The sequence below is a fragment of the Vulpes lagopus genome, chromosome 14 (assembly GCF_018345385.1).
Source record: "Vulpes lagopus strain Blue_001 chromosome 14, ASM1834538v1, whole genome shotgun sequence".
Classification (NCBI taxonomy): domain Eukaryota; kingdom Metazoa; phylum Chordata; class Mammalia; order Carnivora; family Canidae; genus Vulpes; species Vulpes lagopus.
In genome coordinates, this window is record NC_054837.1 from 18,376,705 (window position 1) to 18,399,857 (window position 23,153).

At 40.2% G+C, this 23,153-nt stretch overlaps 1 protein-coding gene across 2 annotated transcripts in view; it reads right to left on the minus strand.

Annotated features, from left to right (window-relative positions):
- The window catches only part of SART3 (spliceosome associated factor 3, U4/U6 recycling protein), a 37,607-nt gene that overhangs the window by 6,340 nt on the left and 8,114 nt on the right, over positions 1–23,153 (minus strand). Inside the window, exons 2-14 of one of the 2 annotated variants that reach the window (XM_041728811.1) lie at positions 20,915–21,041; positions 19,260–19,364; positions 15,294–15,478; positions 14,080–14,185; positions 12,451–12,575; positions 8,251–8,406; positions 7,157–7,295; positions 6,580–6,687; positions 6,075–6,152; positions 5,898–5,956; positions 4,897–5,006; positions 1,718–1,830; positions 548–624 (exon numbers count right to left, since the gene is read on the minus strand). In XM_041728811.1, the coding sequence (XP_041584745.1) occupies positions 548–624; positions 1,718–1,830; positions 4,897–5,006; positions 5,898–5,956; positions 6,075–6,152; positions 6,580–6,687; positions 7,157–7,295; positions 8,251–8,406; positions 12,451–12,575; positions 14,080–14,185; positions 15,294–15,478; positions 19,260–19,364; positions 20,915–21,041 (1,488 nt within the window). The remainder of the gene's footprint in view (positions 1–547; positions 625–1,717; positions 1,831–4,896; positions 5,007–5,897; positions 5,957–6,074; positions 6,153–6,579; positions 6,688–7,156; positions 7,296–8,250; positions 8,407–12,450; positions 12,576–14,079; positions 14,186–15,293; positions 15,479–19,259; positions 19,365–20,914; positions 21,042–23,153) is intronic. The other variant, XM_041728812.1, reaches the window with a different exon arrangement.

A 23,153-nucleotide genomic window follows, 5' to 3' on the forward strand; every position in this document is an offset into this window, starting at 1 on the left:
GAAGAAAAATTTGCCACCCCAAGGAAAAGAAAGGTCATGAGGAGATGGCTTGGGCAGGGGGTGCGGTGCTCACAATTTTCCCTACCAGGCTTCTTAGGGTTCCTAAGAAGATGTAGGCTTCTTAGGGTTCCTAAGAAGATGTGATCTCACATCTACAGGATGTTCTGCAACATCCCCAGTAATTACTCACCAACAGAAAGAAAACAAAATGTAAAATTGGAGCTCTAATGAATTTGGATGTGTTCCCGTTCCAATCACAGGACTAAGTGAGGCTCCATTCTTAGCTTTTCCATCTGTATCCCAGGAAACTTTAGGTCCCAAACTCCCCTACTACATAAAGTTTTTATCATCAGGGCTAAAGTTCTAAGCCAATTCAAGAAAATTATACAAGACAGGCTTAAATACAGGTTCAAATATTCCACTAGTTAATATTCTGAGTAAAAGATACTTCTTCAGAAGACCTCAAAGGTTTTAACAAGAAATATTCACACCAAACACAGTCAAAATAGCCAGAAAAGCTTCTAAAGGCTTTAAATAACATCCTTACCTTAATTCTCTGCTCATTAACACGAGCTAATCGAGTTTCGGTTTTCTGAACAGCTATATCCCAGTCTTCTAGGGTACCTAGATAGAAACAGAAGCAAACTGTCACTATTTAGAATTTTAAAAGATAGGGTAATATAAAATGTTCTTAATTTCCCCACATCTCCACAAGAGAGTCAGTTCCCTATTTTCAGATTTCCTTATAGTAGGCCTGAACTTTTCAGAATTTGACCAGTTCTTCTAGCTGTGTTTAAAACACCCTTCTCTTGGGGCACCTGGGTGGTTCAGTCGGTTGAGCAACAACTCTTAATTTTGGCTCAGGTCATGATCTCAGGGTCCTGGGATCGAGCTCTGCCCCTCCCCACTGCTAGAGAGTGCACTGAATGCACAAACTCTTGAAAGTAAAAAATTAAGTCTTTAAAAAAATAAAACAAAAAACAAAAAACCCTTCTCTTTTAGAAAAGACTTGAAAACCAGAATATGATCTATTACAGGTTCTCATTAGCAAACTAAAACGAAGACATTCTTAATGTAAAAGGTGTATGACATTTACATGAAGACTGAAGGATTTTAAGAGCTGCTCAAACGATAAATTTTGGGGTGTTTTTAATCTATTGTTGCTTGGGTGTTTTACTCCCAGTTCTGAGGGGTTCACACCCAAAATCCAAATCAATGCCCATGGATAAATTCACTATTTTCCTATTGACAACTTCTTTTCCCTATTGAGAACTTAATGCCAAGGCTCTAAAATTTAATGAGGGATGTGCATACGCCCAAAGCCTGTAGTCATTAGCCCTTTGACCCTCAGTGTGCCTCTGGTGTGCATGACACTGTGCTACTGCACAGATTCTCAACTAGAGTGCTCTGGATCCCCAGGGAACGAGTCTGGAGATGTTTCTGTCATGACTGAGGACAAGGGAGGAGTACTCCTAGTACCTAACAAGTAGACAGAACCACACCCACCACAAAAAATGAAGAGAACCCTGTGCCAGAGCCATGTCTCAGCCTTCCTTTATTCCAAAACTCTGCAGAGACAGGCAAGGGGAATGTGGGCTCACCAGGCAGTCTAATCACAGAGCACCACCTGAGCAGATGTACTCATACAGTCTGTCCTGAGACCAAATGGTGGATGAGACAGACTCCAAACCAGAATCAGAGAGCTGAGGGTCCCCACCTTCTGTCCTCTCCATGGTGAGCAACACTTCACAGACATGCTCTGGGTAATCACTGGTGCACTGGACGGCCCGGTGCAGGGCCTTCCTACAGTGCTGGGTGTCACCGTGTGCCCTAGGACAGAAAACAAAGCATTGCTGCCACAAGGACACAAAGCAGAAGGCACACAAAGGGAGGGGCCATCTTCTCACAGGTAGCGTCACAAGATCAAAAGCTCTGCAATGGCTCTAGCTTCCAGGAATATCCACAGCTATTTGTATTACTGCTACTTATAATGTTTTCTCCTTTTTCCTCAACTCAAAACTAAGGTTTTCGCCTAAATCACTCTTTCCTTTAGCCAAGGAGATGCTACTGGAAAATGCACCTAGGACAATAGTCTGCTACCAGGTGTCCTGCCTTGATAGCACTGGCATATATGCGACACAGGTGGGAGATCTAAGAATGCTATGTAACTTGATAAAGTCCTTATAGAAATTCTAGGATGCCACCCTACCCAAGGAGAGAAGCACTAATCCAGAGAATGGTCAGATTTAAACCCCAGAATTACACATTCTGATACTCACATGGGAAGATACACCATTAATCACAGTAATTATAATAATCTCTTATTAACAACAATTATGAAACACTATGCTCCCATTCCTATTTTTAAAAACTTAAAAATATACATAAATTTTATAAATACATATAATAGTTAAAAAAAAAAAAAAAGTTAAGAGCAGTAGTTCTCAAAGTATGATCCATGTAGTTCTGAGGGTCTCAAAGACCCTTTCAGGGGATGTGCAAAAGCTATGGCTAACCCTAATCCTTAGCACAAATCTAGACTGCACACATTTTATATACTGTGTGTGACAAAAGAAGATATACACATAAAGCACTTTTCCTGCATACCAACATAAAATGGTTGTCACAAAGAAAAGTGTTATCTTTTTGTTTGAGGTGCAAGTTGAACAGTTTGTTTTTTCACAGAACACCATTTTTACTTGAGGAAACAGTTGAGTGATAAAAACTGTGGTTACATAGACCTGAATACCTGGCAGACATTTGTGAAAATTAATGAAGTGAGTCCACCACTTCAAGGAAAACCACTGGCTGTTTATTTGTTGCCATGATCAAACTGCAGCTTTTAAGTGAAAATCGGAATTTTGGAAAATCTGTATCTACCACTTTTAAAAAATATATATTTTATTTATTTATTCATGAGAGACACAGAGAGGCAGAGATATAGGCAGAGGGAGAAGCAGGCTCCCCCCAGGGATGTGGGACTCGATCCCCCGACTGGGAACATGCCCTGAGCCGAAGGCAGACACCCAACTCCTGAGCCACCCAGGTGTCCCTGTATCTGCCACTTTGAGTTTGACAGCTTCCTACTTAAAAGACTTTTCTACTGGGGAGTCTGGGTGGCTCAGTTGAGTGCCCAACTCTTGGTTTCAGCTCGTGTGATCAAGCCCTGTGTCAGGCTCTGTGCTCTTGGGATTCTCTCTCTCTCTCCCCCTCTCTTTTTGCCCCTCCCCACTTGCATGTGCACTCGCTCTCTCTCAAATAAATAAATCTTTTTTAAAAAAAGACTTCTACTAAGATCACTGAGGATATGAACAAACGGGATTTTTTAAATGCTGTATAATGAAATGTGTCAATACTGGAAGAGCTGCATGACTTTGTGAATGAGTATTTTCCAAATGAACAATGCATGTCACAGAAGCACATATGGATAAAAGGTTTATTCAAAATACAAAACAGGGGCAGCCCCGGTGGCTCAGTGGTTTAGCGCCACCTTCAGCCCAGGACATGATCCTGGAGACCCGGGATCGAGTCCCATGTCCAGCTCCCTGCATGAAAAGCCTGCTTCTCCCTCTGCCTGTGTCTCTGCCTCTGTCTCTCATGAATAAGTAAATGAAATTTAAAAAAATACTTTTTTTTCAGGCCAGTGAATATTAATATAACAAAGTCTGAAAAACTCAGTATGGTTTCAGATTCCACACTGAAACTATTTAAAAAACTACCACTTGCTGAATTTTGCCCTAGTGTGAAAAAATATCCACAATTATCTGAAAAGGTTAAAATACCCTTTTCTTTAATATCCTATCTGCAGGAAGCCAAATTTTCTTCATATTCTTCAATGAGAATTCACAACACAGTAAATGCATAAATAGACATCAGAATCCAACTGTCTTCCAAGCCAGACTAAAGATACTTGCCAAACTACAAAACTGTGCCACTTTTCTCACTAAATTATTTTGGAATTTGAAAAACACACAAAATATATTCTTTATGTTAAATGTAATGAATTTACTATTGTGACAATTTTTAATTTCTCAGTTTTCTAATATGGTAATATTAAGTACATACAACTCACATATACAAAAGCTCTCTACAGTTCTCAAACTTTTAAGAGTATAACGGGTCTTGAGAACAAAAAGCTTGAGAACTGCTGACCTAGAACAATATTCAAGAAGCTTTAATAGTGGTCATCTCTGGGGGTGAGATGCTAAGGAACTTTCACTCTCTACCACATAGTTTGGCAAATGCTCTATTTTAATTTGAGCATGTTATTTTTTAAATGGGGGGTAAAAAAAATATTCCCCCAAAAAGTATACAGAAATACATTTACTGACATGCAATGTTCAAGATACAATAAATAGAAAAGATGGTCTTATTCTTTACATCTTCCCCATGTTTACAACAGTTGGTCATGTCTCATTTATTTAAAATAAATTTTAAAATTTGTAACATGTACTCTGTCACTGCATTTTCTTTTAAAAAAAATTAAGCATAGAAAAATCTCAAAAACCATTAGCTAACAGGGGTTACATCTCTGGATTTATTGCTGCAGATAATTTGGGGTTTTTCTCTGCTTTTTAATATTTTCTACTTTTACATACAAAAGCAATATAAAAAAATAGTTCTCCAAAAAGTCAAATAAAATATTCAGGTCCAAAAATCAAAACAAACCAAAATAACAAACTAAAAGAAACGTTTGGCTGTACGACAAGCCTGGACACTAAATATTAGGTTTAGTTTCCTAACCTCGCCCAGTACACACATAGCCACTAATGAAAGACAGGCAGATAAAGGCCCAAGGCCTGTGGGGAGGAGCAAGCCCAGGCTGGCAGGAGGCAGCCAGGACCCACAACAGCTGACCCCTGATAAGCACCACCAACACGCCCCCAGGTTGGTTACCTCTCCAGGTTGTAATACTCGAGCCACATGTTGGCATACTTGGCGTTTCCTTTGGTCATGATGCTGTCCCAGAGTTCCCGAGCTTTCTGCATATTATTGCACAGTCGAGCCTAAAATGCATAAATAGGCTCCACTAGGAAAGACTCAAAACTTGCAACGTTGGCACCTATTACAAAATATACTTTGAACAGAAGTGCCTTAAAACCCCCCACTGATGATCAGTGTTCTGTAACTCCCTGCATATTCCCCAGCCACGCTGCACAGCAACAGGCCCGGCTCAACCACTTCCGGCTTTTAGAGGTGACAAGTCTCAAGCTGTTCGCCTATACTATATGAGAGCAAAGAGCAGGAGCCCACAGGTTTTTATTTTTATCAAGCTTACTACAAAAGTTTAGTCCAAGAGGCAATGCAGAGAAAGACTGATCTAGGAGTAGGTCCTAGCTCTGCCATTTAAGTGACTTGGACAAGCGAACCTCTCTGAACCTGATAGATATTTGTTTCTTTGACCTGACTCCCCCTCAGAAAATAAAACATGATTAGAATTTCACAATTCTGTGAGCTGATCAAGAGCAGGTTCCATACCTTAGTCACTTGGGGTCCTTGCTCCAAAATAATATCTATTTCCTAATTATTTGTCAAATTTCTGACTCCCACACAACATTAAAGACTTAGGAGCACAGAGCAGGTCTACCTCATTTCCCCAGCACACAGTATAATGCCTGCCAGATAGTACATATCCAGTATACTCTCACAAACCACGCACCAGGGTGGGGCGGTCCACAAGTGAACATCTGGATTTCCGATGTCTGCTGCATAAGTTCTTACCCAAGTACTGGTGTTTCTCTTAAGAAACAGCTGAATGCTCATCGAGCTAGATATAGAACACAAACTCTTAGAGACCCTAGACCATCACCTAGGATTCTGACTCAACATTAGCCATATTATTACACAAATGTCCTTCAAAGGTGGATGTCACAGACAGATGTGTCAAACACACTTACCTCGATCCTAGCCCAGTTCTGCATGATCATGCAGCTTGGATCTCCACTCTCATTGAAACCTGGAAGAACAGAATTAGTCACAATTAGAAATGAATTTAGAGACAAACAGCCTCTGAGAAGGCATATCCACCAAGAGGAAAGACAAGTGGATCAAGGAGTAGGTGAAGCCACACTTACGCTCCTCTACCTCCTGTTTGAGATACTCCAAGGCGCGAGTGAATGCAGACCTCAGCTCTTCCAGCTCTTTACTGGAGTCTGTTAGAAGTTGCAAGAGAGGTTTGGCTTCAGGAAACCGCATACCATGTCTTTTTTGTTTGTTTGTTTAATCCTACAGTGAAACTCCTGGGAGCCTGCTATGCACCTGGCATCATGCTGGGGACACAGAAATAGAATTGCCAGTCCCTGCCCTCATCACATAGTTGGGGGAGAAAGACACTAGAACAGAAAGCACAGTATGGAAAATGCTGGCAGGAGCCAGGATAAAAGGACCCTAACTCTTCCTTTACAATTCACAGCAAGACTGGTTAAGGATTTATGTAGCTAAAAGTTCTGGGGGAAAAACAGTTGTCAATGGCTGGTCTACATCATTTGCCTAATCATAATGTATTTGGGCAACTAGGACTCTCACCAAAACATGTTAGGAAAAAACTAAGAACTGAATTTGACACGTGAATATAAATACCTTGTTTGAAATCAACCCTTCTCCTCAGATAATCAAGGTACGCCTGCCAAATCTCCACATAATCAGTGGCCTGAATGAAGCCAGCACTCAAAGCTTTCTCGAAGGTCACTAAAATTGAAGAAAAAGCCAGGATTTGTTACAAATTCAAAAGGAAGTTATCAAGAGTTATCAAGATTGTTACAAAAGCCTCCACTGACTATCAAATACTATATGACTTAATAATAATGACAAGATGCAATAAAGTGAAATGGGCTAGAGAGAAAGGTTCAACAGAAAAGCTCCTACGGGATTTGCATGAACTGTGTTCTAGAAAGGGCACGTTCCACAAGATGCCCTGCACTAAAAGAACTCCAGGTCAAGTAAGTTTGGAGAAAAGACTCCCACTTCCTGGAAAATCACAAGAAGTGTTAGCATGATAAAAGCTTGTAACCAGTTTATTTCCCACTTAGGGCCTTTTTTGTCACTAATACTCAATATCCCAAACCAGCCAGGGAAGGATGATTTAATGACTATCACAGCACTATGTTTCTGGTCTGGAACAGAAAGCCTAAGACTCTTCCCACAAAAACATTCGCACCAGAAATCACTCGATGGTCAACTCCATGTCTTTCCATGGCCAAGAGGTAACGAGTCCACAGGGCAACTGTCCAGGGGCAGTTTCTAACAGCACGATTATGTACAGATAAAACCAAATCCTTCACTTTCAGCTGCCGATCCTATGATAAAGAAGTCCACAGTTAGGAGATAAAATGCTATCATTACAGGTTTCACCATCCATGAGACATTTTCAGCACAATCAGCTAACAAAAGAAATCTCCTTAGAAATGCCTCTCATAGGACTGGTTTCCTCAAGAAAGAAATTGTAAGAAGGAATGGGGCAAGAAAAGATGCAATAAGGGGAATGTATAGATGAAAACAGCCTTAAGAGACATCAACCAATCCGAATGGATGGACCTAGTTTGGATCCTGATTCAAATCTTTTATATAGGGGATCCCTGGATGGCTCCGTGGTTTAACCCCTGCCTTTGGCCCAGGGCGTGATCCTGGAGACCCGGGATCGAGTCATGCATTGGGCTCCTTGCAGGGAGCCTGCTTCTCCCTCTGCCTGTGTCTCTGCTTCTCTCTCTCTCTCTCTCTCTCTCTCTGTATCTATCATAAACAGATAAATAAATAAATCTTTAAAAAAAAAAGCAAAACATTAAAAAAAATCTTTTATATCCACATATTGAAATATTTACAAAGAAATGTGATTTCTGGCTCTGCTTCAAAAATTACACGAAAGGGGGAAGAGGGTTAATGATATAAACGAAACAGACTAGTGCCATGAGTTAACTGTTGGAGCTAGGAGACGAGTCCAGGAGCTTTTCACCCTACTAATCTGTGTTCTAATGCTTATGTTTTTTATATACTGAAAAGTTACAAGAAAAAAGTTAATCTGTCAGAAAGTCCTCAGTAGCAAGACTGTGCAAGTTTTTTTCACAGTTAGCAATCAATTTGAAATGACTTGAAACACTGGAAAAACTGTGAGCTGGCAGAGGTGAGAGGAGGATGAGAGGAAAGGGGGAAGCAGAGAGGGGTAGCACACAACTAACTCTGGGCACTCCTGCTACTTTTCATTGAACAGATTCTCAATCAGCAAGGAGGTAAGTTAGAACAGTCAAGTCGTCTTACTAGGTACTGACTGTAGCGGATCCACAGGTCTGGGACGAGGCAGTTCTCAACCAGGGCACGCTCGAAGATCAACTGCACACGAGCAGGGTCACCAATTTTCATCTCAAAATCAATGTATGCTTGATATTCAGCCAGCCTGGGCGCCTCTGCTTGCAACTGAGGCAAAGCATAATGAGGTTGAAATGAGCTACTTGACACTGTCGGGAAACACAACATATCTTCATATTCAATTCTGGCAAGACTGGCTATGTCAGTAAGAATCCCCAATCCCAACTGTCAGAACTTCTGGCATGCCGGGGTCTACAACATGACGGGCAGAGTAAGAGTTCACAGCGCCTCTTCACAGCAATGGTTACAAAGGCTCCAGAGACCCTTTTCTACACCTACCCCTAGGCCACAGGGGGTTTCTAATGGGAGCATCCCACAGAAACTGAATGAAAGAAAAAACCTTTGCCAGTGACCATGGCTAGCCACCCCTCCAAAACAGAAGTCACTTTCTTGGCCCACTGAATGAAGTGAACACAACCACACTGGAGTGATTTACAGCCTTCATTCCAAGGCTTCTCGTTCCAAATATCAGTTCCTGCCAGTGTGCAGGTACATGCAGAACATGAAAGAGACTAGGCTGAATGTGTACTGATCCAAAGACCTTCAATCAAAATTCTTTTCAAGCAAAATCCTTACTCAGCTTTTCTCTTCAGCCACATTCTACTAACGGTCGTAACAAAACGAACTAGCTGAGGATTTCATTAATGAGGCTTTGAGAAATCCAACCACATACCAATCATCTACATGTGGAAAAGGGAGGGAGCACAGGCAGGCCAGCAGGAGAGCACACGTGCTCTGAACATGGAAAGATGATGTTTTAGTCTCAGTTTCTCCTTATAATAACAAACCGGTTACCCAGACTGCCATTGAAAACAACCAAAACTACTAGCTTCAATATGAAGAACATCTTTGAAAATCATCAGCAAACTAGCAAAGACGCAAGAAATACCAAGGACAAAATCTAGGTGCAGATTAAGCTTTTGCTGGTGAAAGATGTACTAAGGATCTGATCTTCACACTGAGGTGTCGTTATCCCCATCCTACATTTGAAGCAACTGATACACACAGAGGCTAAGCATGAGCTCAAAGCCAAAGGGCTAGAAACTAACTGGCAGAGCTAACATTCAAACTTGACGCAGCCCGGCTCTCAAAGTCTCTGTTCCTACTACACCACAAGATACCTAAAAACAGAGCCAAGAAGCCCAACCAACCACAAAAAAAAAGATATATACAAAGATATACCCTGGACCTATTGCAATGATATTACAGGACATCAAACAAAACCAGTAAGATTTTAAAATGGGCCAGAGAGAAAACAAGGATTGCCATCAAGGAAGTTGACTTCTCAGCAGCAACAACAGAAGCCACAAAGAAAGACAGGAGACATAACTCTCAGTCTAGAATTCTACATCCTGAGAAATGAACTTTTAAAGAGCAAATTGAAGACCTTTTCAAATTAAAACCGAAAAAATCTGTTACCAGCAAATATCCAGTGCAGGAGACTACTGGGTGTACCTGAAGCAAAATAAAAATGATTCCAGACAACTACACCAGGATGCAAGGAAAGAAGAGCAAAGGTAGTGGGAAATGTGCATAGTGAATGTAAGCAGGCTGTATGATGCCAGATTAACTTAATGATGATGCCTTTCAGGTCAAGCAGAAAGGTAAGAAATACAAGAAAACACGAGAATAAGTCTGAGGCATGAAGTTGAAAGTATTTTCTAAGACCAAGACAGGGAGAAAAACGCCACTTAAAATGTTGTAGTCAAAAACCAAATATTATGGTCAACACAGAAAATCCAAAAAAATCTATAAATCTTTATAAGAATTCAGAAAGTTCAATAGACAAAAAATTAGTATAAAAAACAAATTACAATTTATATACCAAGGACAACAAGAAAAGCAAATCTTTTAAAAAGTCAGCATTTTCAATAGGAATCAAAAATAACTTAAAAGGGAGACAGAACATGAAAGACTCCTAACTCTGGGGAAACAAACTAGGGGTGGTGGAAGGGGAGGTAGGCGGGGGGTGGGGGGTGACTGGGTGACGGGCACTGAGGTGGGCACTTGACGGGATGAGCACTGGGTGTTATTCTATATGTTGGCAAACTGAACACTAATAAAAATTCAATGTATAATAAAAAAATAATAATAAAATTAAATATAGACTTAAAAAAAATAGCTGACCACTGAGGGAAAAAAAAACAAACTTAGAAATAGATCTTAAAAAAATGTGTTCAAGGAACCAGAAGAAATTATGAATTTATAAAACTTTACAGAAAGATAGAGCCTAAATAGCAACGGCCTATACCATGTTCATAGGTTGGAAGACTCAACATTTAAAAGATGTATATTCAGGGACACCCGGGTGCCTCAGTGGTTGAGCGCCTCCCTTCAGCCCAGGGCATGATCCTGGAGTCCCAGGATCGAGTCCCATACCAGGCTCCCTGCATGGAGCCTGCTTCTCCCTCTGCCTGTGCCTCTGCCTCTCTGTGTGTCTCTCATGAATAAATAAATAAAATCCTTAATAAGTAAATAAATAAAAGATGTATATTCTTCCCCAAATCAATCAATGCAATTCCAATAAAAAATTCAACAGGTTTTTAAATAAAATATGAAAAGCTGATTCTAAATTTAATAGAAATATTAAAAGCTAAACAAAGACAAGACATTCTTGAAGAGGAACAACGTGGATGGGATTCATGTTACCTAAGAGCAAAACTTATGAAGCTATCATCATTGGGACAGTGTAGTATAAGCCACTGGGGCAGAACAGAAAGCCCAGAAATAGATCCACACCCAAATGGACAGCTAATCTATGACAGATGTGGGCCAGCACATCAATGAGGAAAGGATGGAATTATCAGAATCAGTGCTGGAACAACTGGTTTTCATATGGAAAAATGAAACTGGACCCCACCTCAGGCCATACACAAAAATCAATTCCATATGAAGTTCTAAACGTGAAATATACCCCTATAAACTTTCAGAAGAAAACAGAGCTATGAATATTCACAAGTTTGGAACATGGAGAGAGTTCTTAAGCAAAACAGAAGCACAAACCCTAAGAGGAAGAATGACAAATCCAATTAGAGTAAGATTGAGAACTGGTCATCAAAAGATTCCATTAGAGACTGAAATGACAAACCACACACTTGGGGGAAGCTTTTGCAATAGATACTACCAAAAAGTAAGCATTACAGATCCAGGATTCCTACAAATTAATTAGAAAAAAATACAAATGAAAGAAAAACGAGTCAAAGACTTCAAAAGGCATCTCCCAGAAACAGAAATCTCAACGGCCAACAGATGTGCAAAAATGCTCCACTTCGTTAGTGGTCAGAGAAATGCAGATTACAACAACAACTTCAGATCCATGAGAGTGGCTATAATTTACATCAATATCCAAGGCTGGTGAGAACAAGCAGAACCCTCAGGTCAGTGAGAACTCCAGGGCAGGAGTGTCAACCGATAACTTGGAGAAACAGTTCAGCACAAGCCTCTGATCCGGCAATTCCATTCCTAAGGACACAGTCTGGAGAAACCTTTTTGTATGTACACCAAGAGACTCTTGCAAGAACAGCCAGAAACCTGTGTCTCTGCCTCTCTGTGTGTCTCCAAGCAACAAACCGGAAAGTGACCCAGCTAGGAACGTGCATAAGTACACTGTGGCACACGCCTACCACCTCACTGCTGTCAAAGCAGACTATGCTTATCAACATGAGTACAACCCAAAAACAAGTTCAGTGAAATACACAGCACGATTCCGTTATACCAAAGCTCAAAGACAGGCAAAATTAAACAATATATTAATCAAGGATACGTTTATAGATTGTAAAACTATAAAGAAAAGCAAGGGAATGAGTATCACAAAAGTCAGGAAAGTGATTACCTCTCGGGAGAGGGAAGAGGAGGCAATCGGAGAGGGGCACATAGGAGACTTCTAAGGTACTGGCAATGTTCTATTTCTTAACCTGGGTGGTGGGTACATGGACGTTCACTTTGTTATTAGTATGTAAACTGTACGTACACATTTATACACTCTACAGATTTGACAACAAAACAAATTTTAAAGATACGGTTTTACTTGCAACTATTGATTAGGGAAAAATTTGCAGGGAGAAGTTTACCATAAAGGAGGCCAACACTTACCAGTGCTTCTTCATATGGTTTGTATCTCTCCAACTGCTGTAGTGCTTTGTTGTAGTTCTGAATTACCGACTCTGGGATTGGGTCTTCTGACCATTCTTCATACTCTGCAAATGTGGCCTCCATATCTATTGAAAGATGGATTCAGCCCCGTAGGTCTTGCCATAGGGTTTTATCAACCCAGATATGTAACCACGAGACTCAAATGTTGCAGCCCCTCCCAAATCAGTGGCCACAGCAACTCTTATGATCAAATCTTCTACTGGGCCCAGACTTGATCTTATATTCTGTCTCAAAGCAATTCCCCAGGAAGCCCTACCAACTAATTAATCAGTTAATTAAATAATAGCAACACTTACCTAGTGCTTCCTATGTTCTAACACTGTCTATCCACTAACTCATTCTATTTTCCCAACTCTATGGAGTAGGTTCTATTGTGATCCCCATGTTGCACTTGAAGAAACACCAAGTAGAAGGTTACATCAATTGTCTGCAGTTCACAGTAGAGCAAGGCCTTCAACCAGGCAGTCTGGCTTAAGTTCATGCTCTACTCACTGTACTATGCCGTGGCACACTGGTATATGAGATGAAACCTACAGGCTGCTCAGTTCTAGCCTTTTCTGAGTGTCACCCAAGGATTCAACTGGAAAGTCACTTTATAATTTGTTAAATCAAATCCAAATAAATGGGGATCCCCGGGTGGCTCAGTGGTTTAGCGCCTGCTTTCAGCCCAGGACGTGATCCTGGAATCCCAGGATCAAGTCCCACATTAGGCTCCCTGCATGGAACCTGCTTCTCCCTCTGCCTGTGTCTCTGCCTCTCTCTCTCTCTCTCTCTGGATCTCTCATGAATAAATAAATATAATCTTAAAAAAAAAATCCAAATAAACCACAAAGTAAAAAGAGAAATTACATCTGGGTTCAAGTAGTTGTCCAGAGATGCCAAGGGTGTTACAATGCGTAAGTATGCCTAGGGAACAAACAAGATGACAGCACCAAATTCTTCCCATAACCAGAAAAATCCCCCAGGCACTGCTCATGCCCAAGCTCCAGAGCTTCAAAGGCTTGGCTTACCAAAATACATTCACCCAAACAGGAAAATCCTTCCCAAACGCCCAAGAAATTCAGATGTAAACACTTCCAATCAACAGAGCTCCTGAACCAAATCACCCCCACAGAAGAATGATACAAGCCCAGTGAAAATCTCCATTCTGATACAAAGAGGTTATTGCTAAGAAGAAAATGCTCACAATGGAACTCTTACTCAATAAAGTTTCCCCAGAAAATACAGGGGGTCAGTTTCCCTATTCCTTATAGTGACTCTACCTCTCCAACAGTGTCTTAATGGAGGAAATGAGAGTCAGGAAGTCTAGCTTCTAGTTCTGTTGGCTGACCCTCAATCCTCTTCAGCATTAACAATTCAAGGTTATGTTTTTACCAAGGGCCTCGTACACGGTGACATTGTCCAGTGAGAGTAAGAAGACCAGCAACATCTGCCTCACAAGATGCTGGAAAAACCTAGTAGTAATAGGACATACCCCAAAGCATTTTAAAAACCATGGAGGAAAAAAATAATAATAAAATAAAATAAAAACCATGGAGGGCCAGACGTTGTCAGGTCAGTTTCTCTTACCATAGAGTGGGATCGCCAGCTGTCGCCGGAAGAGATTGTGGACTTTCTCCAGCTGTGAATCAAAGGTTTGTTCCCGGTCAAAAGGGGAAAGGAAGCCAGCTATGGGCTAAAGAAGCAAATTTATAGTAAATGACAAACTTTGTGGTCCTCCCTACTTCAAAAAATATTTCAACAAATTTTTTAGTTCAAACTAAAAAAAAAAAAAAAAAAAAGTGACACCTGCTATATGAGGTATTGTGTCAAACGCTGCAAGAGACATAAAAACGGTTGTCTCTGCTACCCCATTTATGATGGGGTGAAAAGCAAAAATACAAAAACTGTATATATTGACTACATATGCACATATGTATATGAGTACAATTAAGCAGAATGTAAACATCACAAGGCAAGTATCACAAGTAGCAAAGTACTGGAGCTTGCTTTCAGCTGATTTTTAAGGCTGAGTTTTGTTATGAAGGGAGGAAATCAGGGAAGACTCCTGGAGGAGCTGGCATTTGGGATACATCTGCAGGCTCTCTTGATGTAGTTCAAGGAGGAAATGGACTCCCAGTCAAAGGATCAGTGTAAGTACAGTAGAGAGCAAAGGTACGACTGTCGAGGAGGGTGTGGGAGCAAGGCAGGGTCATGTCTGATGCTAGAGGGCCACACATGTCAGCCAAAGGAGTTAGCCCTGATGCCTCAGGCAGGATAAGCCAAAGGTATCACTGCAGACTTTTCAATAGGAATGTAATCAACAAGGGACTGGGCTACTTTAATAATGGTCTAACTACTAGGGGGCTCCACAAGGTACCAAGGGTAATTGCATGCATGCACACCAACATAGGGGAAGGGGACACGGAGAACTATAAAATCCTTAAATCAGAGTTTAAAAAACCCAATTATGATGGGATCAAATCTCTTGCAGTTACTATTATATATGATTGATAAGGATACAGATATATATTTTTGGAGTGACATGGTTATTCTTGTATATTCACCTGGAACCAGTAACTGAAACAGTATTTTTAAATATCAGAAAAATTATAGAGTCCTCTGCTTTTTAGTCAAAGAAATCATCCTTGCTGTTCCATAAAGACTACCAATTTTACTTTTCTGCCCACCCACACCAAGGGATTGGCAAAAACCATTTGGTTATCTGTGTTCTTCCAAGGCTATGTACAAAGATAGCCCCCACTATTCAAAAGCAAACAGTGGTTAGAGACAGGGGCACTCACCCGAGCAGCTTCCACAATCGCACTTTCAAACTCCCGGTAAGCCTCCCAGATGGCAAGTCCTTTGGTCATATGTAAGCCAACTGATGAGAGCGCCCTTTCAAACACAGAGCGGACTTTCTCAAGGCCACCCTTCTGACCAATTCCACCGACTGAGTATTGGCCATATTCTAGCCAAATGTTAGGACCTAAGGAGGAGAAGTGCTCTATTAATTCAGGATATGAAATAAATATCCAAATATCAAAACTTTTGTTCTGATGCATCACAAATGAAAATGTCCACCAAAAGAGTACTCATTCAGGCAGAAAGGCAAGAGCATATCAACAAGCATCCCAATTTATGTTTATTACTAATACTGCAGCTAGAAAAGAAAGTAGATCTTAAACAGTGTTCCTACTAGGTTACAATAATTGAGATTTTACTGCATAAACAGAACATGCCAGCAGGTAGTATGTAATACACTCATGATTATAAAGCCTATTTGTTAAAATGGAAAGAATTCAATGAAAATTCAATGAAAAAACTTGATGAAAACAGTTACAAATCTGAGACAATTTTCAGAAAAATTTCAAAGCCTAGAATTCTTTAACTTTTGAAATTTTTTAACTCTCTGGTCAAAGTCAAAGAACAAATTAAAACCACCAATCCTGTAACCAGAAGTCTATATGTTAGGTCTCTTATTTGTAATGTTTAAACAGCAACAACAGAAAATACCCAATTGCCTTGTTTTTTGTCATTTTCTTCTTAAACTTAATATACTCATCCCTGCGGCTTTTAGAGCAGACTAATGAATTAAACTCTTTAGTAATGCAGTGGTTCCCACTGTACACTTTTTGCCTATTAAGTCACTTTTCAGAGATCTGAAAATAATTTCATAGGCCTATCCACTAACTTTGTACAATAAAAATACATAAAGGATAAAGAAGCCAATTTGAGAATCACTGTATGTTTCCCCAAGGCTTGCTTTTTCATTGAAACAGGTTTATTTCAGAGAACTTAGACAGCGTTTGTTAGCTATTTCATTTTAGCTCACCAGTACAGAGTTGCCATATGGGCTGCAAACAAAAAAGTGAGGGGCGCCTGCTGGTTCAATTAGTAGAGCATGCAACTTGATCTCAGGGTTGTGAGTTCGAGCCCCATGTTGGGTGTGAAGATTACTTAAAAATCTTAAAAAGGAAAAGAACTAGATAGATAACTCTTGGAGCTGAAGCCCTTGGAGATGATAAGTAACATTTACATATCATCTATGAAACAGCTCCTCCTGGGAAAGAAGGCAATTTTTAATGGGTTACCTCACGGCTCCTCCCAATATTTAATCTAGGAAGGGGTAAATATTACGAACGGTATTTTAAATTCAGAAAACCCAAGGATGCAGAGTCCACGACGACTATAAGGCAAATAAAGAACACAACACTAGACCACAGGTTCCAAAGCAGGCATGAAGCTTCTGCATGAGGCTGCCTCCAGAGTCTAAGGAACCCAGTTTTCAAGACTGTTGAAGAGCCAAAAGACCACAGGCATATAATTATTAATGGTACAATGAATACCTCCTGCGCAGTTTGAAATCACTGATGAAATCACTGAGTACCTGCTCAGGAAAAACGGTCTATATTGAGCATCTTCAATGTGCTAAACATAATTAAAACCTAAGAAACAGGCCAAAGTGGCTTCCGAACATTCACAAAACAAGTGACACAATTTCCATGATCCACGGCTCCTGAAATTAACACAAGAACCCCAAGGGCCCCAAATCAAAACTGCTTCAAGATGGGGCATCTGGGTGGCTCAGCAGTTGAGTGTCTGCCTTTGGCCCAGGGTGTGATCCTGAGGTCCCGGGATATGGAGTCCCGCATCGGGCTCCCTGCGTGGAGCCTGCTTCTCCCTCTGCCTATGTTCTCTGTCTCTCTCTTTCATTAATAAATAAAATCTTTAAAAAACAAAAAAGGAGAAAGATCTAATCTAAATGGTACAGTCATCAGACTTCCTGACCACCGGCAGCCCTGAATCTGTTGGGGGAAAGGCAGGCATCCTGACATCAACACTGAAAGTGAGGTCCGAAGGCAGGGTGACCGCAAACCATCAGGGACCAAAAGGACCAAAAAGCATTACAGTCTGTGGAGGAACAAAAGATCCTTGGAGAAAAAGAACTGGTGCTGTTAATGACTCTGAGACCTTCACAAAGGGGTGATAGGATCATCCAAACACATGGGAACGTCACCTTCAGAACGGTCAAGAGGTTCTAAGCAGCCACACGGGCAGATCAGAGGAGAGACGCAGTCTAGCTTCTAACAGCACATATGGTGTAATTTCACATTCATATAACACCTGTAATTTTCAGTATCCGGATTATATAAACTCAAAAAATTGATCAATTCTTTTGGGTAGTAAATCTGAAAAATTCTCTTCCTCGGGGCAGTCTATCTTCCAAGTTCCAGGGATTCTCACAAGGGGAAATTTCCCCAGTGGGGAGTGGGGAGAACCAGATATGGAAGAAGGATGTTTAATTTAAAAGGAGGAAACTTTGGGGGGGGGCGCCTGGGTGGCTCAGTTGGTTGGGCATCTGACTCTTGATTTCTCTTTGATTAAGAATTGTCATGATCAGGGATCCCTGGGTGGCACAGCGGTTTGGTGCCTGCCTTTGGCCCGGGGCGCGATCCTGGAGACCCGGGATCGAATCCCACATCGGGCTCCCGGTACATGGAGCCTGCTTCTCCCTCTGCCTATGTCTCTGCTTCTCTCTCTCTCTCACTGTGTGCCTATCATAAAATAAATAAAATTTAAAAAAAAAAAAAAAAAAAAAAAAAAAAAAAAGAATTGTCATGATCAGGTCATGATCTCAGGATTGGGCTCCGTGCTGGCATGGAGTTTATTTGTCCCTCTCCCTCTGCTCTTCCCCTCCCAAGTCCCCCAGCTTGCATGCACACCCTCTCAAATAAATAAAATCTTTAAAAATAAAATAAATAAAAGGAGTGCTTTTTAAAAAATATTTTTAAAAAACATTTTGCCCACAGCATTCTCTGATGTGTCCTAAATGTACATACAGAGAATAAAGAACCGGGGACGCCTGGGTGGTTCAGCAGTTGAGCATCTGCCTTTGGCCCGGGGTGTGATCCCACGATGCAGGATCGAGTCCCACATCAGGATCCTTGCAGGCAGCTTGCTTCTCCCTCAATGTCTCTGCCTCTCTCTCAATGTCTCTGCCTCTCTCTCTGTCACTCACAAATAAATAAAATCTTAAAAAAAAAAGAGAGAGAGAGAGAGAATAGAGAATCATACTACCAACAGGGGAGGATAAAGAAACTTAAAGGGAGAGGGGTCTACCCTCCACCTGTGCTGGCAAAACATCAACTCAAGCAGACAATACAGACATTTGTGGGGATAGAGGATTATGTATCTCAACTACAGTGGTGGTTACTAGAATCTCCATGTATGATAAAATCTCAGAGATAGATACACACATTGTACACTAAGATTAATTCCCTGGTTTTGATTTTGTGCAATAGTTACAAGATATTGGGAAAAGCAGGATGCAGTAAGTATAGAACCTTTCTGCATAATTTTCCCGTAAATCTGTAATTATTTTAAAATAAAAAGGTTTTAATAACTTTTTAATATCAAAAAAAAAAAAAAAAAAACAGTTTTCTGTCCAAAACTTCTAAAAACCCATTCAACAAGTAAAAGGCAACCTTTAGTCATCTGGAAATACTATGTAAGTTCTCCCTGCCAGAAAGATCAGAAAGATACTAGGTGTGAATTTATTCACTCCTTTACTACAAAGGTTTCTTCTATGTATTTTAAAACCAAATATTCTCAAATGAAAACCACAGAAAAATAAGTAAACTCAAATCTTTTTAACTACCAGACTAACCCCCTCCTTTCTGAATTGGGGGGACACCTCACGGTACAACCCAGGGCAGCAGAGATGGATGCATTCACAGACACCTAGAAAAAGTGAATGGGGAACTTACAAATGTAATCCTTCACAGCTTTCTCAAAGAGTTCGTACACGTGCTCTCTGTCCAGGCCGTCCAGAGCCATGCTGATCTCATCATGCAGCCACTCCAGCCAGAGCTCTGCAAGACAACAGCACCTCCTGCATCACCATCTCCTTCCCCGAAGGGCAGGATGAAAGCAGGGACTTTACTCTGAGTCAGGAGCACACAAGCATTTTACCCACCATATACAACTTGCTACGGTTCACAGAAATTCAATTCTTAAAACCTGTACCAAGCACATAGAAGGTTTATGCTTCCAGATAAGATCAAACAACTAAAATCATAATACCCTACACCTGTTGGGCATTTTATTATTTTTGTGAAATACTTACACATATATATTTCTCATTCAATCTTTGTTAAATTCCTGTAGATGATAGTCATAATAATGAATACTAATGGCATTTATCAAAGCATTTATGATATTCTAGGGTATTTGATACATGTTGTACATAGGATATCTCATCCAATCCATGTACTATAAGGCAGAAGATACTGTTAGCCCATTTTACTGCTGGGAAAACTGAGTCTTACAATGTTTACATAATTTGCTTAAGGTCTTACAGCTAGTAAAATAATAAAACCAGGGATGAATCTGGGCAATCTGATTTCATACTCAGCAGTTATACTTTTGGGCAGAGAGAGTGGGACAGAGGTGGATCTGGGACCAGCATTCTCCAAAGCCTCCCCTAAAAGATCAATTATAATAAACATTCCTGAACACCGATCTACAAGATGCATGGTGTAATTATGTTTCAAATAAGCAAGTATAAATAACCTAAATGCCCAAATACTGTGTAACAAACAAGGTATAAAACATTTGCATTAAAAATTGTTTATAAAACCTTAACTAGGGGTGCCTGTGTGACTTAGCTAACCATCTGCTTTCATCTTTGGTCATGATCCCAGGACCCTGGGATCGAGCCCCATGTCAGGCTCCCTGCTCAGTGGGCAGCCTGCCTCTCCTTCTCCCTCTGCCTGCTGCTCCCCCTGCTTGTTCTCTCTCTCTCTCTCTCTCTCTGAAGATCTTAAAAAAAAAAGGAAAACAACAGTTTAATTATAATACAATTATGTGGTGCTGAGAGAATGGATTAAATACATAAACACTGGAATGGAAAATAGACACGGGAAAAGTTTAATCACATAAAAAGTTTTCATCATGACATAGGATTAAAAAACAACAACAACAACAACAACAGAATCCAAAATATGAATCAAGATTATATGATCGGGGAATCCCTGGGTGGCGCAGCGGTTTGGCGCCTGCCTTTGGCCCAGGGCGCGATCCTGGAGACCTGGGATCGAATCCCACGTCGGGCTCCAGGTGCATGGAGCCTGCTTCTCCCTCTGCCTATGTCTCTGCCTCTCTCTCTCTCTCTCTGTGTGACTGTCATAAATAAATAAAAATTTAAAAAAAAATTATATGATCACAACTAAGTTTTGCAAAAAAAAAACTAGAGGATGAAAAACTAGAAATCATGGACACTGGATGATGGGTTTTCTTCTTTGCACTCTATTTATATGTTCCAGATTTCTGTAAGTAACACGTCCCAGTTTCAGCTCTGAAAACAGAATGTATACTCTTCAGTTCTCTGTTTATTAAAGCAGCCTCGCTGCTGATATGTTACCTTCAGTCAAAGGAAAGATCTCACTCATCTTCTGGCGAGCCATCCTCACTTTGGTAAGCTCCCCTTCCAGGCGGAGCAGCCGGATCAAATCCACATGGCAGTTGTAGTCATAGACGTTAATAGATAGCTAAAAAGAAAAGAACACCAGGTGAAATTTAAAATGCCACCATCAAAATAACCTAGCACTTTTAACCACTGATAACAATGCACATGTCTGCAACAAACAAAATAAATGTGCTATCTGGGAGAGCCACTGAGACAGTGATACAACATTTACCCCCAGGAAGAGAAAGAAAATCTCTTTTTCTCTAATAAATGCATATCTCTTCCAATCTGTTCTAGCTGGAGGAGAACGTAGTTGGGTTTCTCTGAAATACAGGAAACATCCCGATGAAACAAACACACACACAGTGTGACCTTAGGCAGGTTATTAACTTTGCCAAGCCTCTATTTCCTCATCTGTAAAATGGGAATACCACTAGGGTCTAGTCCATAAGGTTCTTGTGAGGGTTTTAAAAGGTGGTTAATAACATGCTTTAGCACCTGCCAGCTCTATAAGAGCTTTCGTCTTTTACTAAACAAACACACACAAAAGTGAAAATCCCTACTGGGAGAAACAAGAATGGCAGTACCTGTTGAAGCTGAGTGATAGGTATACAGATTTATAGATTTGAAACTTTTCAAACTAAAAGTTAAAATAACTGCTTAAAAAGCTATCAGGCGTCTGAAACAATAGAAAACAAAGAATCTGTCACTAGCAGACTTTCTCTTAAAGACAGAGAAAGGAAGAAAAAAGAATGATAAAAGACATCATGTAGCATCAGGAAGGAAGAACTGAAAGAGCACCAAATACAGACAAGTATCCTGGAATGGTCCTTCTCATGAGTTTTCTAAGTTTTATGTGGTAACTGACACAAAAGTTTTAAGACCATCTGATACTCAAAACAATAATATTTACAAGCGGGGATGGTAAAGGGACTTAAATGGAACTAAGTTTCCACACTTCACTCAGTGGTAGAACACAGATACCATGTAAGTCAAATACACTATTAATACCCAAGGCAACCACTAAGAAACTATACAAAGCACTACACCAAAACTCATTATAAATAAATCAAGATGAAATCCTAAAAAATGTTCAAGTAACTGGTAGGAAGGCAAAGAAAGAGAAACAGAACATTTAGAAACAGAGGAAATAGAAAATAATAAAATGTTAGGCTTTAGACCTAACATAGAAGGATTTATCTTAAATGTTTCTGCTCTCAATAAACTAAGAGGGCACCTGGGTAGCTCAATGAGTTAAGCATCCAACTCTTGATTTCGTCTCAGGTCAAGATCTCAGGGTCAGGCCCCACATGGGGTTCTGTGCTTACCAGGTAGTCTGCTTCTCTCATTCTCCCTTTCCCTCTGCCTCTCCCCCTTGCACGTGCGCATTTTCTAAAATAAATAAATCTATACTAACTAAAAGACAGAGAACGACAGAGTGGATAAAAACCATATGCTGGTTGCAAGAAACTCACTTCAAATTCAAGGAAACAGGCAAGATTAAAAAAAAAAAAAAGGGTATACTATGTAAACATTAGTCCAAAAAAAAAAAAGCCAAAGTGACTATATTAATATCACATAAAGCAGACTTTGGAGAGAATAAAATTACCGAGGATAAAAAGAGACATTACAAAATGATGGAAGAACCAAACCACCAGGAAGACAAAGCAATTCTAAACATGTATGCAACAAACAATAGACCCTCAAAATAGATTAAGCAAGACTGTTCAACCTAAAAGAAGAGACACATCCACGCTTATGATGGGGACTTCAACATCCTCCACTTCAGCAACTAAAAGAACTACTAAATGGATAATAACAGCAAGGATACATTATCAATCAACAGGATCTAATTCACATATAAAGAACACTCCATCCAACAGTAACAGAACACACCTTTTTTTTTTTCCTCAGGGGCCCATGGAAGATTTACTGAAACCAAATTATGGGCCCTAAGACCAATCTCGACACATTTTTTAAAAGTGAAATCATAGAGTATGTTTTCTGATCACAACAGAATTAAATTAGAAATCAGTTAACGGTAGGGAAATCTTTAAACATTAGGAAATTAAGTGACGCACTTCTAAATAATCCACAGGTCAAAGAGAAAGTCTCGAGGAAAACTTAAAAATCTGCAGAACTGAATGAAAATGAAAATACAGCAAGTCAAAATAAGGATATAATTAACGCAGTA